Source organism: Triturus cristatus, chromosome 10, assembly GCF_964204655.1.
Source record: "Triturus cristatus chromosome 10, aTriCri1.1, whole genome shotgun sequence".
Classification (NCBI taxonomy): domain Eukaryota; kingdom Metazoa; phylum Chordata; class Amphibia; order Caudata; family Salamandridae; genus Triturus; species Triturus cristatus.
This window is the reverse complement of record NC_140593.1, coordinates 1,168,547,430-1,168,562,243: the sequence shown is the minus strand read 5'-3', so window position 1 is coordinate 1,168,562,243 and position 14,814 is coordinate 1,168,547,430. Positions and strand designations below refer to the sequence as shown.

Sequence of the window (14,814 nt, the reverse complement as noted above, 5' to 3'; positions counted from 1 at the left end):
TAGGGAGAGGGGATGGGCACTCCTGCACGGCTGACATGTTGCTGCTTTGGAACACTGAAAATGTCTCTTTTTCTGACATGTGTACAAGGAAGTCAAATGTAACAATTTCTGCTTTCTTGTATGTCAGATCCATACAAGGCAGGATGGCCCTGTGCCTGTATCACTGAAAGCATCTCGTCAGCTTTCATAGAGTGAAACATTCCAGTTTCTATGCTTTTTATTGTGACTTGTGCCAAAATGCAATTCTGAATATAAAGCACACATTTGTTAGTCTTACTATTCAAACAAAACACTAGCTTCATTGGCCTCAAACATTCGCATCCATAGTATAAGAATTAAGTGTGCTCATGTCAGCATACAATTAAGCCTGGAGTATGTATAAGATTTATGTATTATTAGGAAAGCCCTGCCACAGATAACAAGTCATTCCCCCTTGTTGCAGTGCCTGAGGCATAATGACATTTCAATGAGATTGGCCTCTTCCCCAGTACTCTGTCTCCAACAGGTTGATACTTAGTGTTAGCTTGTGTGAACTGTCCAGCCCATCAGAAGACCACAGACATAGCCTCTGTGAACATTTAATAGAAGAAATAAGGACAAATAGCACAGGTATTCACCTGGAGGCTAACTGCCTCGTCAGTATCTGCAAAATGGCTAATGATAAAGTTTTCTACTAACCTGCAAAAGGGCAACATAGATAAGTTCACTAAAGCAGCTAATGGTCTGTTGCAACATTATGTTGCTCTATAGAAAGGTGTGATTAATGCATTTCAGACAAATGCTGTGTCAACTGCAATAATAAGCCAGGCAGTCCAGAATGCTCAAACCTCACTGGATATATGAACTCTCTGGTTCAGAAGGCTCTTTGAAATATGATGGACAACTCAACAAATGTGAAGGTTTGCTCTCAAAAGTGGAGAATGTAATCCATACCCTTCATAGTTTGGTAGCCTACCTCCTTTTATCTATGAAAAGCCTGCAAGCAGAGTAGACGATTCAAAGGGAGATTGTGGCACAACAACCTTCTTATCATTGGAATGCAGATGGTATAGGAGACTTCTCTCCAGAACAGTTTCAGCACCCCTGGTTTCAGCCTTGGATGCAGATGAAGGACATGTCTACTTGTTTTTTGATCAAGAGAGCACACTATCCTCCCTTAGTGCCCTACCTAGACCTCTTGTAGCAAGATGTTGCAATCACATTAATGATGACAATATCCTGCTTGCATTTGAATTATTACCCAAAAGAAACTTATTTCCTGACTCCTCCAAAGTAACTATCTTCCTATACTATATGCAAGTAGTCCAACAATAGGAAAAGTACTTCACAGATGGCAAGACAAAACTCATGGAGATGCTGTTGGTCTACATGCTGCTAGACCCTGCTAAATTAAAGGTAATCCATAATGGCAAATCGTGTTTCTTCAACACTCTCAGAAGCAACTGGGGCTCTGTGGATGAGAAAAAGGAGTTCCGTGACCCAGCTAGATGGGTAAATACTATATCTAGATAACATTCACACCTGAATAAATGGACACAAGTGGAGAGGAATAGACTTGAGAGACACTGCCACAGTCGTACAATGGAAAGGTCCAGACTGCTGCAACGATAGGGAGCAGTGGCGATGTGAAACATCAATAACCATACTGGATTGTGGAGCTCAAAACTAGCATTGATACTTGGAATGTTAAAATAGCCACACATCTATTCCTTAAGTAGAGCCTAACCCGGTGTATCAGATCAGGAGGGGGGACTCCTAAAGTTATTGCAGTAGAGAGAGCTTGGTCTGGATTTTCAAAGATCAACTTATGGCATTATAGCAAATGTTTGTTCCTTTTTTTTTTATTATAAACTCGATTGGACTACAAATACATCTTAAAAGTAACTACAGGGAGGAGAGATATTTGAGAAGTAGGTTTTCTTCCGTTTGATTTACTTTTTCATATCGTTTCAGTTGACAGAATGTGTAAAAGCTGTCAGTTTTTCTTTTAACCAATGGCCTCTGTATCTTGTTCTAATGATCCAAATGAATATTGGGCCCTGACATGGAATGTGAATAGCTTCAACAATGAGATCAAAAGGGGAGCAGTAGTGTGTGAAAGCGTTATCCCAGTAAGATACTGATGTTAAAAGTAACTATCCTCATGTCCACAAATTAAAAGCCTTTTTAGATTGGTGTGGGGAATGTCAGGGTTTCTGCTGAGACTTCACATAGGGCTTTAAAGGACTAGTCATATTGGCAAGGATGGCTGCATGGAGTTTATCTGTCGTGTAAACCTAGCCAAAAAGGCAGTCCAGTGCCATATCTTATGCAGTAATTGTACTACTTACCTTTCTTCTCATTCTTCTGGTTCTTCCCTTTCACATTCCATTCATATCTTCCCAGCTAAAGAGCGGTACTTTGGGGTTTTATGTACTGGTGACCGGCTCAGTTGAGGGACTCATTTTAATATTTCTTAGTCTTTATCTTCACTGCACACTTAAGTATGCATGTTGTATTTCAATAGTGCAAACTATGCCAAAAGGAAACGCAGCACTGTAGCTTATGCAGTAATTCTACTGCATAAGTTCTTCCCATTCACATCTTCCCAGTTAAAGACAGATACTTTGGAGTATTATGTAAAGGTGACAGGTTAATTTAATGAACACTTTTGGATACTTTATAGTCTTTATGCTCCATGCACACTCAAGGAGAGCACCCTAGGAGTCTCCACTGAACTACTGTTGAAAATCTGGAATTGGATTTCTACCTATTTGGGCAACCTGAATGGGGTTATGATAAAATGGGCTGGGCAGGCATCTAGGTTAAACAGAAAACACCTTATATTCTGTTAATCATCAATCGTTCTGTTGCCTAATTTTCTTTTCTTCCACCCATTAACGTCTCTGGACTGGGCAGGAGTGTGTATCCTTCAACAGGGCTTTTGACCACGAGGGTTGCAGGTGTACCATTCAAAAGGAGGACCACATAATATCTAAACCTGAATACCTGGTGGTTATTAGAAGACAACATCTTGGCATTCCTGATCAAGGAAGGCAATTTTTATTTTCAGTATAAATTTGACTTGGTCTCATTGGCATCCACCGTGTGTGAGAGCTTCAGGACCATCATTTGAGACAAGAACATGATCCACCCCAGTGGTAAGGTGAAGGAACAAGAACTGAGTGTCACTACTACAAAGAAAGATTTCCAAGCTAAAACAGACCATTGTTGCTAGAGGGTATGCCAAACTACTCAAAGCATTTGAATCGACTTAATCTTAAGAAAGATAAAAAACTGGCATGCAAAACAGAAAGACATATTTGGAGAGCTTTGCAGAGGTGCATGTTTGTATATGGAGATAAAACAAACAAACACTTAAATGCCCTGTCTAATTGTAAAGCAGTCTCCAAAATCAATGCAAAAATATATGATTTTGTGGGATGAAGGTTAGTGATAGGTGTCTATGCAGACTGTTAAAATGAGCTCTCCAATGTATGATCCCAGGGGGTAGAAGAAACTGATAACCCTCTACTCCAGGATCTTTCCATCCTGACCTTCTTAAAATTAGATTAGTAGGAACTTGACCTGCCTTTGACACTGGAGGAGATAATGGAAACAATAAGTGAAATGGCTGTTAGATAAAATCCTTAGCTTTCCTCTCGAAGTGTTCAAGAAATTTGCCTTCCTTCTCTGTATGGAGGAGGCAGTGGTTGTCTAGAAAAGACAGCAGGAAACGGAGACTCTCATGGAACCACTTTCAAGATGTTAGACCTTAATAGGTTACAGAAACATATGTAGTTGTAAAAGCTTTGACTATGATGGTTGAACCTGAGAGATGTCTGTAGATGTATATTCCGATCTTCACCAGGTGTAATGCAATAAATACTGTATGCTTTCTTTTTCTTAGTGACAAAAATCAAGAAAAATGAAAATGACTTTTAAAAAAGAAGAACTGTGAATACATTTTATGAACTTGCTGGAGCTTTGGATGGTGTGTTCGGAGAAGTTGTGTGCCCAGAAAGACATTAGATTAGTCAGAAATTGAATATCATGTGAAAGCAAAGTTAATTAACAGATTCCTCCAACTGACTTTTCCCAATAGTTGTTGTCTGTCAACAGAAACACAAGTTTAGTATACACATTGATCTCAGTAGTGAGAAGTAACCTATTTTGCAAAAAGACACCATCTGCTGAGAAGTCACTGCATTTCGGTATGTTTGTTATGAAAACTTCAAAGTGTGTTTGCAGCATCTTAGCATTCTAGGATGACATCCTTGTGTATGGCGTCAATCATTTAGGAGACTGACAAGATACTAGATGCCTTGTTGGGTGTGACGAAGACAAGAGGATGTAGAATAAGGAAGGCTAAGTACATTTTTAGTAAGCTTGAGATTGAGCATTCTGAGTATTTCTTATACAGGGATGGTATCAGATCAGAATGTGTGGGGTCATTTAGAATTTAATTAGAATTTGGCACATGCAGAACATCAGCTAAAAGACACCTAATGAGTGTACATAGAACCCGCATATATACTAAAACTGGAGCTTATAATAATTAGCTTAGTGATACTCCATGCAAAGCCCGATTTAGTACTGTGTATAAAAGGACCTTGTTATGCAAAACACAAAATCCTAAACAACAAATGAACAAGTTAACTGACCCATGTCAACATTTTGAATAAACTTAACAATCCATCAAGCAAAATATTAAATTCTTTAACTTAATATTTTAAAATTCCTGTTGCTACCTTTCTAGATGCACCTTCCATGGCTAACACATTCAGAGTCTTGACAGTGAGGATATCAAAAATTGATCTCACCTGAGTGTGTTTCCCACCCCATAAGATGGCGCTCTCATTAATGATTAACTTTAAACCTTGAGGAGCTTGGCCATTGTAGTTCCCCACTTTTGCAAAGCTGCTGCTGTCACTGGATGTCATGTGCCAATATAACACATCATATAATGGTGGGGTGTCACCATTTGAATCAAAAAGATTTTCACTGCCAGCAAAGCTCTTCATGTAAACATTCTTTACATAGTGCAACATCTGTAAACAAAATATGACAATATTATGAATAAAGATGAATTTTGAAAGAACCTGATTTGATCAACACTGAGTCTTTAAGAACATGATTGATGCTTTGAAATGATTCAGAATGATGCTCCAGTTTTTTTATTAGAACCAGTGAAAGTGTCAATACATGGGTGCACTCACCTGCCATGGTTGAAAATCTTTAGGATCTGCACATGACCCGTTGGTGAAGGGACCGTCCTGTGGTTTACAATGGAGCAGATCATGCAGCGCTTGTGACAAGGCATAGGTGGCTTTGTATGCATGGTAGGGAAATAAGAAATAATTCACCTCAAACACAGAAGTATCAAGCAGTTGGAGTTTTTCTCTCCCAGTGCATAACCCTTTCAGATCTGTCATGTTCCCAAAATTTGCTTCTATTAATGTTTCTGGCCATTTGCAACTAAATATCTGCTCCCAGAATGACTTTAGGAATATATCCTCAGAACCCATCCATGGGTTAATGCTGTAGAGGAATTCTTTGAACCCAGGTATTTCTCCTCTCTGCAGTGTCAGTCCCAGCGTGCCGTTCAATATTTCCCACAGACCTGTCTGGGAAAACACTGGTGAGGGGATCCAGCTTGTCACTCCAATCCATATTTTTGTTGCAATCCTTTGACGAGATATTTCATTCAGAAAAGGGGCCATATGCACTGCAAATGCATAACAGATAATCACTTTGGCAGTGGAAGCTTGTATAATGTCAAGGACATGAGCTAGGGAAGCCCTGCTGGCTTGTGTGGGGAGAGTCTCAAAGATTTCAATACAGATCCCATTCCTTACTGCTGCTTCCTTAAGCATCTGGCTTCCTTGCAGACCAAAGTCATTGTTAGAGCCAAGAATTCCAATCCATGCCCAGCCAAAGTGGAGAAGTAACTGAACAATAGCTTCTACCTGAAAAGAGCTACTAGCCACCATCCTAAGAAAGGATGGAAACTGGGCTTTGTCACTCAGGATGGGGAGTCCTGCACCGTAACTTATCTGTTGAGAAGAGAGCACATTTACAGTGGTAATTACCAAAACTTGAGTCTTGATTGCTGACTAAAGAAATGGAATCAACATTTTTGCTTTCAGAAATGTACCTAATCTGCATTGTTACTTACCAGTAGTGGCTAGTAAAATTTCAAACAGGTGTGGCAGACATTGCTATTTCAAACTGTACATAGCAATCAACCAACAAGAGGAAGCGTGAATACCCTGAAAGACCTTCAGGATTCCACCCTCCTTGATGACAACTGATAAAATTCCTAAAGATGAGCAATTTATTGTTTGACTCAAAACAGCACAGATTCAAGGAAAAGAAGTGAGGCCTATCTTCCCTTCTAACAATTTGTGGGGGTCCACACCGTAATACTTTTCTGAAACTTTGGGCTAGTGTGTGTTATACTATACAGTATCTAAATGAAAATGTCTACCATACAATTACAGATAATTTGTAAACAGCTTTCATCAATTATTCTACTATTCCAGGAAGTAACAAGTCTGACTCTCATCAGATTATAGTCATTTGAAAGGAAAGCTATACTGAAGTTGATCCAGTCCTACAGCTTGAGACAGCCCATCTAATAGTTAGGCTAGAGAAACAACATAGGTTTAGAAAGCAGAAATATCCCAAAGTTTACACTGATGTCACAGACTCGGGTCTCAGACAGCAGAAGGTATTACACAGCTATAAGAAAGCTCTTGAAACCTCATGAGTCACCATATCAGCAAAGGAAATGGTATATCAGCATTAAGTGTCCTTTACTCAACAAAAATTCTCACTGAAATCAAATCTTTAATTATTCATGAAAGTAACCAAATTGTGTCACCAAATATCAGCTTCTCATTTTTAGGTAGTCAATGAATTTTGTTTAATAACAGCAGCATGTAATTGTAATTATGCTGGAGTAATTTTAGTAATTTCACATAACTAAACTCATGCGTAGTTACTGGAATTGCACCACATTGAATAATGAGAGTCCCATTTGGGGAGAAATTGTAATGCAAGATATAGGGAAACAAGTCAGCAGACACAGTAGGGGTATCTTACCGGTGTGAGCGCCAGTTCCTTTAAGACGGGTGGTCAATAAACATTACATATTGCGTTTTACATTTTTTCGGCTGCTTTTAAAAATATTTTGCTGAGGTAATTACATACTTCCTTGGTCCGTTCATGGTTGGGTAATTTTTAAGTTAATTTAATTTTCTTTTCTGACATTGATGAGTTACTGATGGCGGATGTGGGTAAAGGGCAACCCCACATATGGGCCCCATCATGGGTAAATCTGGTTAATACTCTACCTGCAATGCTAAAATACTTGTTAGGTACTGCAGGCAAAATAGGGCATGTGGTTTTTGTTTTCTTTACCTCCTTCTTTGCTGAACATGAGGCAGTGGTCATTTGATGGAAGGAATGAGAGAGAGAGAGAGAGAGAGAGAGAGAGAGAGAGAGAGAGAGAGAGAGAGAGAGATAAAGAGAATGTGTGTGTGTGTGTGTGGTGTTCTAAGCCTCCTTCTTCAGTGGCCATGTGGTACAGTGTTATTGTCTTGTATTGATGTATTAAATGTTCTGCCTGCCACCCCCCCTTCCATAGAGTCTAGGCCCTGGAAGGGCACCAGCAATATTTTATTTCATTTATTCAATTACCCTTCAGACTGCAATGGGTCCTGTAAGGACTACAGCATTTACTTTCATCATGTCATTTCTTTTTAACTGGTCTCTAACCATACCATACCCATGGGCCCCGGGGGCGACACTAACACATTTTTGAATAATTTTGTGGATCTGCATCCCCTGCCTTCCATAAAGCCCCCATGGACTGGAGGGGAACTGGCAATAATTATATTCATTGTTTTGATTTTCACCTGCTTGCTTACCTGCCCGAGTCCCTATGGACCCTGGAGGGGTACCAGCAACATTATTATTCATTTTTTAGGAATTTTTCTTAATCCTTCCTCACCTGGCTGCCGTAGGGTCCTGATTGAACACCAGTAAATATTAAATTAGTTTGTTTGATATTTGCCTGCCTTTCTTTGTCTCCCATAGTGTCCCATTAGTCCCTAGATGTGGAGCAGAAACAATGCAATGCATTTATTTAATTGCTCCCTGCCCCCCAGCTGCATGGCGTAGGGTTCCCATGGGGCCTGGATAAACACCAGCAATTATTTGATGAATTTATAAAAGTTTTGTCTGCCCTTTGCCTCACCTCCCATTGAATCTCCATGAGCCCTCAAGAGGCATAAGCAATTATTGTACATATGCATTTGCTTTTCACATTCCACTTCCATAAGTTCCCATTGGCCCTGGAGCTACTTTTTCCTATGTAATGTCGAACAAAAAAGAATGGCTTCTGCATGGGTACACTATTGATAATGATTGATGATGATGATGACTTGTATTACTTTGGCTATATTTCACATGATTCTTTGACTTCCTGCTTCATTTTTATTAGGCCAGGGCAGTGAACTCTGCTCCATTTGAGGAGTTCGTGGAGTTTTCTGCACTCCGCGGAGCGTAGTTGCAAAGTTTTTCCCTCCCTCATCCTCGCCAACGTCAAGTTGCCAAGCGCGAGCGAGGAAAATCCACCTCACAGTGAGATTTCTCAATGCGGGAGGCCGGATTTCTCAATGCGGGCGGTCACGGATTATCGTATCCGCTCACGTTGAGAAGCCTTCCATTTGTGTTGAGAAAGCTGCTGCTCGAGTAGATATCTACTCAAGTGGCAGGTAAGAAGCAGCACCCTCTTGCACTTTGTATGAAGCAGTTTGTGTTGATTTACCGTGCGGGAGAAACACTCAGTGCTGAAAATCAATGCAACGTGACCAAACTTACTCTGCTGATTGCAGAATTCTGCGTAGCGCGGCAGAGTTTTTTGGTCACTCGCGGAGTCTGCCCAGGCCTAATTTTTATTTCTTACAGGTTCACAACTGTCACATCACACACAATACCAGGATGAAGAGTAGTCTGAGATTTAGCTGACATTGATACCAGAGTATTTTGCTAAATGCTTGTGTTAAGTGCAAACCCACAAAAGAAGATAGTCCCAAAGAACACAGTTCCTGTCAAAAAAGTGGCTAATAAGGAGAAGAATAAGAAGTTTGTTGCCTCCACTAGCAAAATCCCTCTCATTGTCTGTAATTGCAACATACCTGCTGCACCCCCCTCTGGGCAAAAAGAGACTGAGTAGAGGATCCCCCCTATATTAACAACACCATCACCTAAACCTAAGCCCATATCTCTTACCGCTGCAGTGAGTGCAGTGATTAAGAGTACCGAGTCTTGAATAGATTTGTCCCAGCAGCCAACTGAATCTTCACAGGAAAGTCAACAACAGGAACCACAGCCTGCAACACCGGCTCTTCCAGAGGTAGGAGAAGAGCAGGAGGATATTGTTGTGACTGCTCTTCCACTAGATGCAGCAGCTTTATGATTTCCATCAAAGTAAAAAAAATAACTCCTTATCTTCTCTAAGCCCTGCTTTTGATGACTTTAATATAGATTGGAATCCAAACGAGACCTGCCATGAGAGATGAGGGAAAAGAAAGGTTCCCAAAAGGCTTATAAATGAGGAGGGTGATGAAGAGTAAGTAATTGTCAATGTAGAGTGTAGCACAGATGAATTAGAGAATACCTTTAGTTAATGTACTCTTAGTCATGTAGTTTCACCAACACTGTTTGCTTCCATCTTTTCAAGACTCTAAAAAACCTGCAGCAATCACCACCCCAGCCTCAGTCACAGCTCATCCTAGAGAAAGGGCTACACAACTGCCCAGCTCACCTCGACAAGTTTTATAGGCTTTGGCATCATAAGAAAGCTCTCCTCCACAGTTGCTGACTTCTTTACACTCAGGCAAAACGAGGATCATATCACAGAATGCTCAATTTGCAAACAATAAAAATATTATGGTCATTACATTTTCAGTTATTTATTGATCTCCAGGTAATTATCTTGTACAAATATAGAACATTATAATACTAAAACTATTGTAAATCATTTGTTATGAGATATAAACAAAATGCAAAAAGTACCAAAGAACTAAATATTTTCAGATCTTACAATATTAAACATCCTCATACATCCAATTTGTTAATAGATCAACAATTGTTATGGGGCTTTGTCCAAAGTGAGAAAAGTCTGATTCTGAATTAAAGTACTCAATTTTGCAATAGCAATTACAGATCTATAAAGCTGTCAACTGTTCGACCCCTCACAGTCAGGTTTTCGGGCAGAACATAGGGGATCATTATGATGTCCGCCCGCCATCATAGCGGTGCTGGGACTGCCCGCCAGACGTGCAGCTGTCCCACCAGCCCAATTAGGATGCACCCGCCAGTATTGCAGGCGCATCCTGGCCTTTTTACATTGCGGACGGTGCTGAGGCTGCAGCACCGTTCGCAATGCCAAAATGCCACAATGTGCATTTATATGCACAACATGGCAGGCACCACGTGGTGCCTGGCACCTTGGGCATGGGAATGTAGGGGGGTACCCATCCCCCAGTGCAAAACTGGCTCCCCCACAATAGAGGAGCCTCGTTACGGGCCCCCTGAAGTCAGCCTCCACCAGCCTTTCCATGGCGGTTCCACGGCCATGGAAAGGCTGGCTGATGCCAGCATTGTGATCGGACGTGCGAGGCACCGCCACCATTTCCCCGGTCTGAAATGCTCTGCCAGATTGTCTTTGGCCGAACCATGGTGGGCGCTCTTTGCAGAACGATTCCCCCCACCAGCCGGGGGAAATGGGAGCCATATGGCGGAGGGACATGACATAGAAATGCCTCAATGCCTGAATATTTAACAATGACACATTGGGCCTGAAGGAGGTGTGGCGCAGTGGGCTGGGTGGGTCCAGCACTGTGTGACTCTGGGCAATAGCTCACTTAATCTCCTCGAAGGCCCCCAGTGCTTTGAGACCCTTAGCGGTGAATAGTAAGACGTCTTACCATTTAATCAATTTTTACAGATTCGCAGAAATTGCAGCAGAAGGATTAATTATTTTAGTGAGACAGACAAGCACATAAAAAGACTGATCGAAAGGGGTTATCCAAGACCACTCGTAGGACAAGCCAGAAAACGAGCTTGGTACAAACATCTGAAAGATCTTTTAGAACCCCGGGACAGGAGCAACACCTTCAGCAGAATTGTCTGTGTGAATACATTTGGTCCAGCAAGTAATGCTATCAAACAGTTTGTTAGAACACATCGGGGTCTTGTTGATGAACACCTGACACAAAAGGAAGTACCTTTATTTTACTTCAAACGGGGAGAATCTAAAAGACACTCTTTTTAAGGCGGCACTTCCCCAACCACCAAAGACCAATCTTAAAACACTATGGGACTCCCGGCAGTAGTAGGTCATTACAAATGCAGCCAATGTGTGGTGTGTAAATTTAGTTTGATTACCTGTAATTTCTCCTATTTGAATATGAATATTGTGCTCACAGGTTTCAGTAACTACAACACCCAGGATGTGATTTATGCTATCTGGTGTCCTTGTGGCATTCTATATATAGGACAAACCACACAGAAAGTGAAATGTAGGATTGTACAACACAGGAGCAGGATAGAATGTGGCACAACAGGAACACCATGGGTGGACCACTATCAACAATACAAACACAGTAATGAAGATTTTAAAGTGGCAAGTTATTGAACAAGTCACTGTCGGACCCCTAGGAGGAAACAAAGCGGGCCTTCTTTCCAAGAGAGAACTGTTCTAGATGGATAGATGCTGAACAATTACCAATTGCCTAAACACCATTGATGGCTGGTGACAGGTGTCCTTTCTGTGAACATTCAAGACGATTTTGAGCGTATATTGACCTTCCTTTAACAGACAAAAATGTATTGCAATTATGTATGCATAACAAATTATACATTTCTGTTGAAAATGAGGTTTGGATTATAACATGTTTTAAGCGACTGTATGATCACACAACCTACTGTATGCTGATAACCTTCATCTTGCATGTTAAATTATGTTTTGTAAATCTGTTCTCCCCACCTCTTGTTATGAAGGGCAAGTCTTGCGAGGTGAATATAGATGGGAGGATCTTTTCCATGGGATTTGTTCTATGGTAGCCATCACTGGGAAATATGTAATTACAATTTTACAAATTTCCCTCTCTATTAAAATAAATCACCTCCTTTTTTATAATAAAATAATTAATCTCCCACACAAGTGTTCTGCTTGTTTTCATAGCACACCTTCACTCTGTCCATTAATTTTTGCTTTGAGACGGACGCAGATTTTTTCTGAAGTTTCAACGTGCATGCTGCAGCAGGCATGTTATCTATATAGGAAAGCGAGCTTCGCTTCGCGCTGGCATTCTGGAATGCAAGTTGGACTGGTGCTGCTGAAGGAAACAAGTAAGAGGGGCTTATTTATGAGCCCCTTGCAGCACTTTTGTGCCACCGTTGCGTCACGTTTCGGGATGCAGCAGCGGCGTAAACAATGCGCCATGTTTCGGCATATTTACAAAGTGACGCTCCCGCTACATTGGTCTGACGAAGCGATCAGATATCTGGGAATCCGACTGCACACTGACCCCGAAATATTGATGAGGGAGAATTATGGTAGGGCTATAGCTAAACTTGAGGACGACGTGGACATTTGGATCGGCCTCCCACTTTCCTTGATCGGCAGGATATCGATCATGAAGATGGTAGTCCTTCCTCGCTTCCTTTTCCTGTTTGTTAATATCCCCATGGTGTTACCACGGGTATTTTTTGAACGGCTGCGTCGGTCTCTACTGAAGTTGGCATGGGCGGGCAAGCAGGCCCGAGTCAGCTGGCAGGTGCTTACATTACCCTACCATATGGGAGGACTCGGTGCACCCGATATGGAATTATACTACCGGGTGGCTCAGGGAGCGCAAGCGCACAGCTGGATACACGGGGAGGCCTCGGTACCATACCTAATACTGGAGCGATTGTTCGCTGAACCCCTCCCGCTGCCAGTGACCCTATTTGAAACACCTGTCCGCCGGACGGGCTACCTGGACTCCCTGAACTCCACGAGACATGCTTGGGATAGTGTACTTAGACTACAGGCTGGGGCATTACTATATTCGCCAGCGATGCCGGTGGAGTGGGCGCGATGGCTTTCCCCCTGCAGGGACGAGGGTGTGGTCCGAGCTCTTAAGGCGCTCAAACTGTATGTAATGGGAGACCTGTTTGAGGATGGCATCGTGAGAACATGAGATGGGGTGGCTGCAGGGGTGGCCGCCCCGTCGCAGCTGCATCGCTTCCAATTCCACAGAGTCAGAGGTGCGCTGCGACAGCAACTGGGGGACGATATGGCCGAGCCCCCGGAGGTGCTGGAACTGACATATGTTATCAAGCACAAGTGCCCTCATCGACTAATATCTCACCTATATAAGATAACTATGGAGCAGCGAATACACCGGTACCCCAAGGCTAGGCTGGCCTGGCAACAGGACCTAGGGACGGCAATAGATGACGCCATGTGGCTGTATTGTTGTGCGGGCACATGTAGAATATCACTGCATGGGAGGCACAGATTGCTTCATTTTAAGTACATAAATAGAGTTTATTATACGCCGGACAGGTTACAACGTTATGGTCTGCGAGAGCATGCTGTGTGCGAGAGATGCGGGCACGACAGGGTGGGTTTTTTTCATTTGGCGTGGGAATGTCCGGGGGTCTACAGGTTCTGGCAGGCAATCTTCCGCAAACTGGGTGCGCTACTGGAGCTCGAGCTGGCCCCGGAGCCGGTGGTGGCTCTGCTGGGTTACTCCAAGAAATTGCCTAGAGCTGTTCGCAAAATGGTTGACATGGGACTGTTAATAGCCAAGAAAAGGGTGGCAATGTGTTGGATGAGAGGACCATTGCCCACAGTGGAACAATGGGCCCGGGATGTATTGTATTGCTGTACGCAAACCGAGGTGTTTAGCGAGTTACTCCCGCCGCGCAGTAGGCCGAAGAATTTCTGGGGGCTATATACAGAACGCCTCAGGGGACGGGGGGGCTCCGGAGGGGGCTGCGGAGACTGGGGCAGTTCGGGAGCAGGGGAACGGAGGGACAGGAGGTCACCTGGGGGGTGATTGATGTACGTAGGGAGGGAAGCCGCGTGCGTGGTGTGTCAGAACATGTATTTGTAGACGGAAGGGAGTAAGTAACGAAGGGTGGGGAGATTTGAGAGATAGTGGCAGGAGTGCTCTGGGAATGGCAGGAGGGGGGCGGAACTAGAGCGACCCGCGCAACTTGGTAGTAATTGGGGAATGCACTGCTAGAGATGGTCTGTTCGGATGCCTAGAGGTTGTGGGGGTGGGGGAGGGAGTTTGGGGTGTTTGAATAGATTCACAAAAGATACCAGAACACTGTGGCTCCTCAGTAGGGGAGGGCATATAAGCCGTGACATACCACCACAATACTGGGACTGCCTTTTGGCTGGACTAACTTGGGGTACAGCGATGCCCGACCTCCGGGTTGGGGGATAAGCTACCGGACTTCTGTGAAGTTATATGGGAGAGCAGCCGGCCTCAGGGATGTAGGCGCACTATGATGTATGTCAGCATGTGCTCTTTGCCAATAAAGACATAAATAAAATTAAAAAAAAGTTTACAAAGTGACGTATCTAGGCAGATGCGTCACTTTGTAAAGCCCAGCTTCACATTATACCTGCGTCAGATATAATGTATGCAGTGTGGGCATTCCAACGCAAGAAAGCCTTGTAGAAGTGGTGCAGTGAAGTCTATCAGATTTCTCTGAGCTACTTCTAAGATACCACTGCATCAAAGGGTGATTCAGTGCTAT

The 14,814-nt window shown here is 42.8% G+C and overlaps 1 protein-coding gene across 1 annotated transcript in view; it reads right to left on the bottom strand.

The window, feature by feature from the left end:
- Window positions 1–14,814, bottom strand: part of LOC146796871 (extracellular calcium-sensing receptor-like) — a 112,193-nt gene that overhangs the window by 38,773 nt on the left and 58,606 nt on the right. The window contains exons 3-4 of the mRNA XM_085631407.1: window positions 5,199–6,035; window positions 4,803–5,030 (exon numbers count right to left, since the gene is read on the bottom strand). Coding sequence (XP_085487533.1) covers window positions 4,803–5,030; window positions 5,199–6,035 — 1,065 coding nt within the window. The remainder of the gene's footprint in view (window positions 1–4,802; window positions 5,031–5,198; window positions 6,036–14,814) is intronic.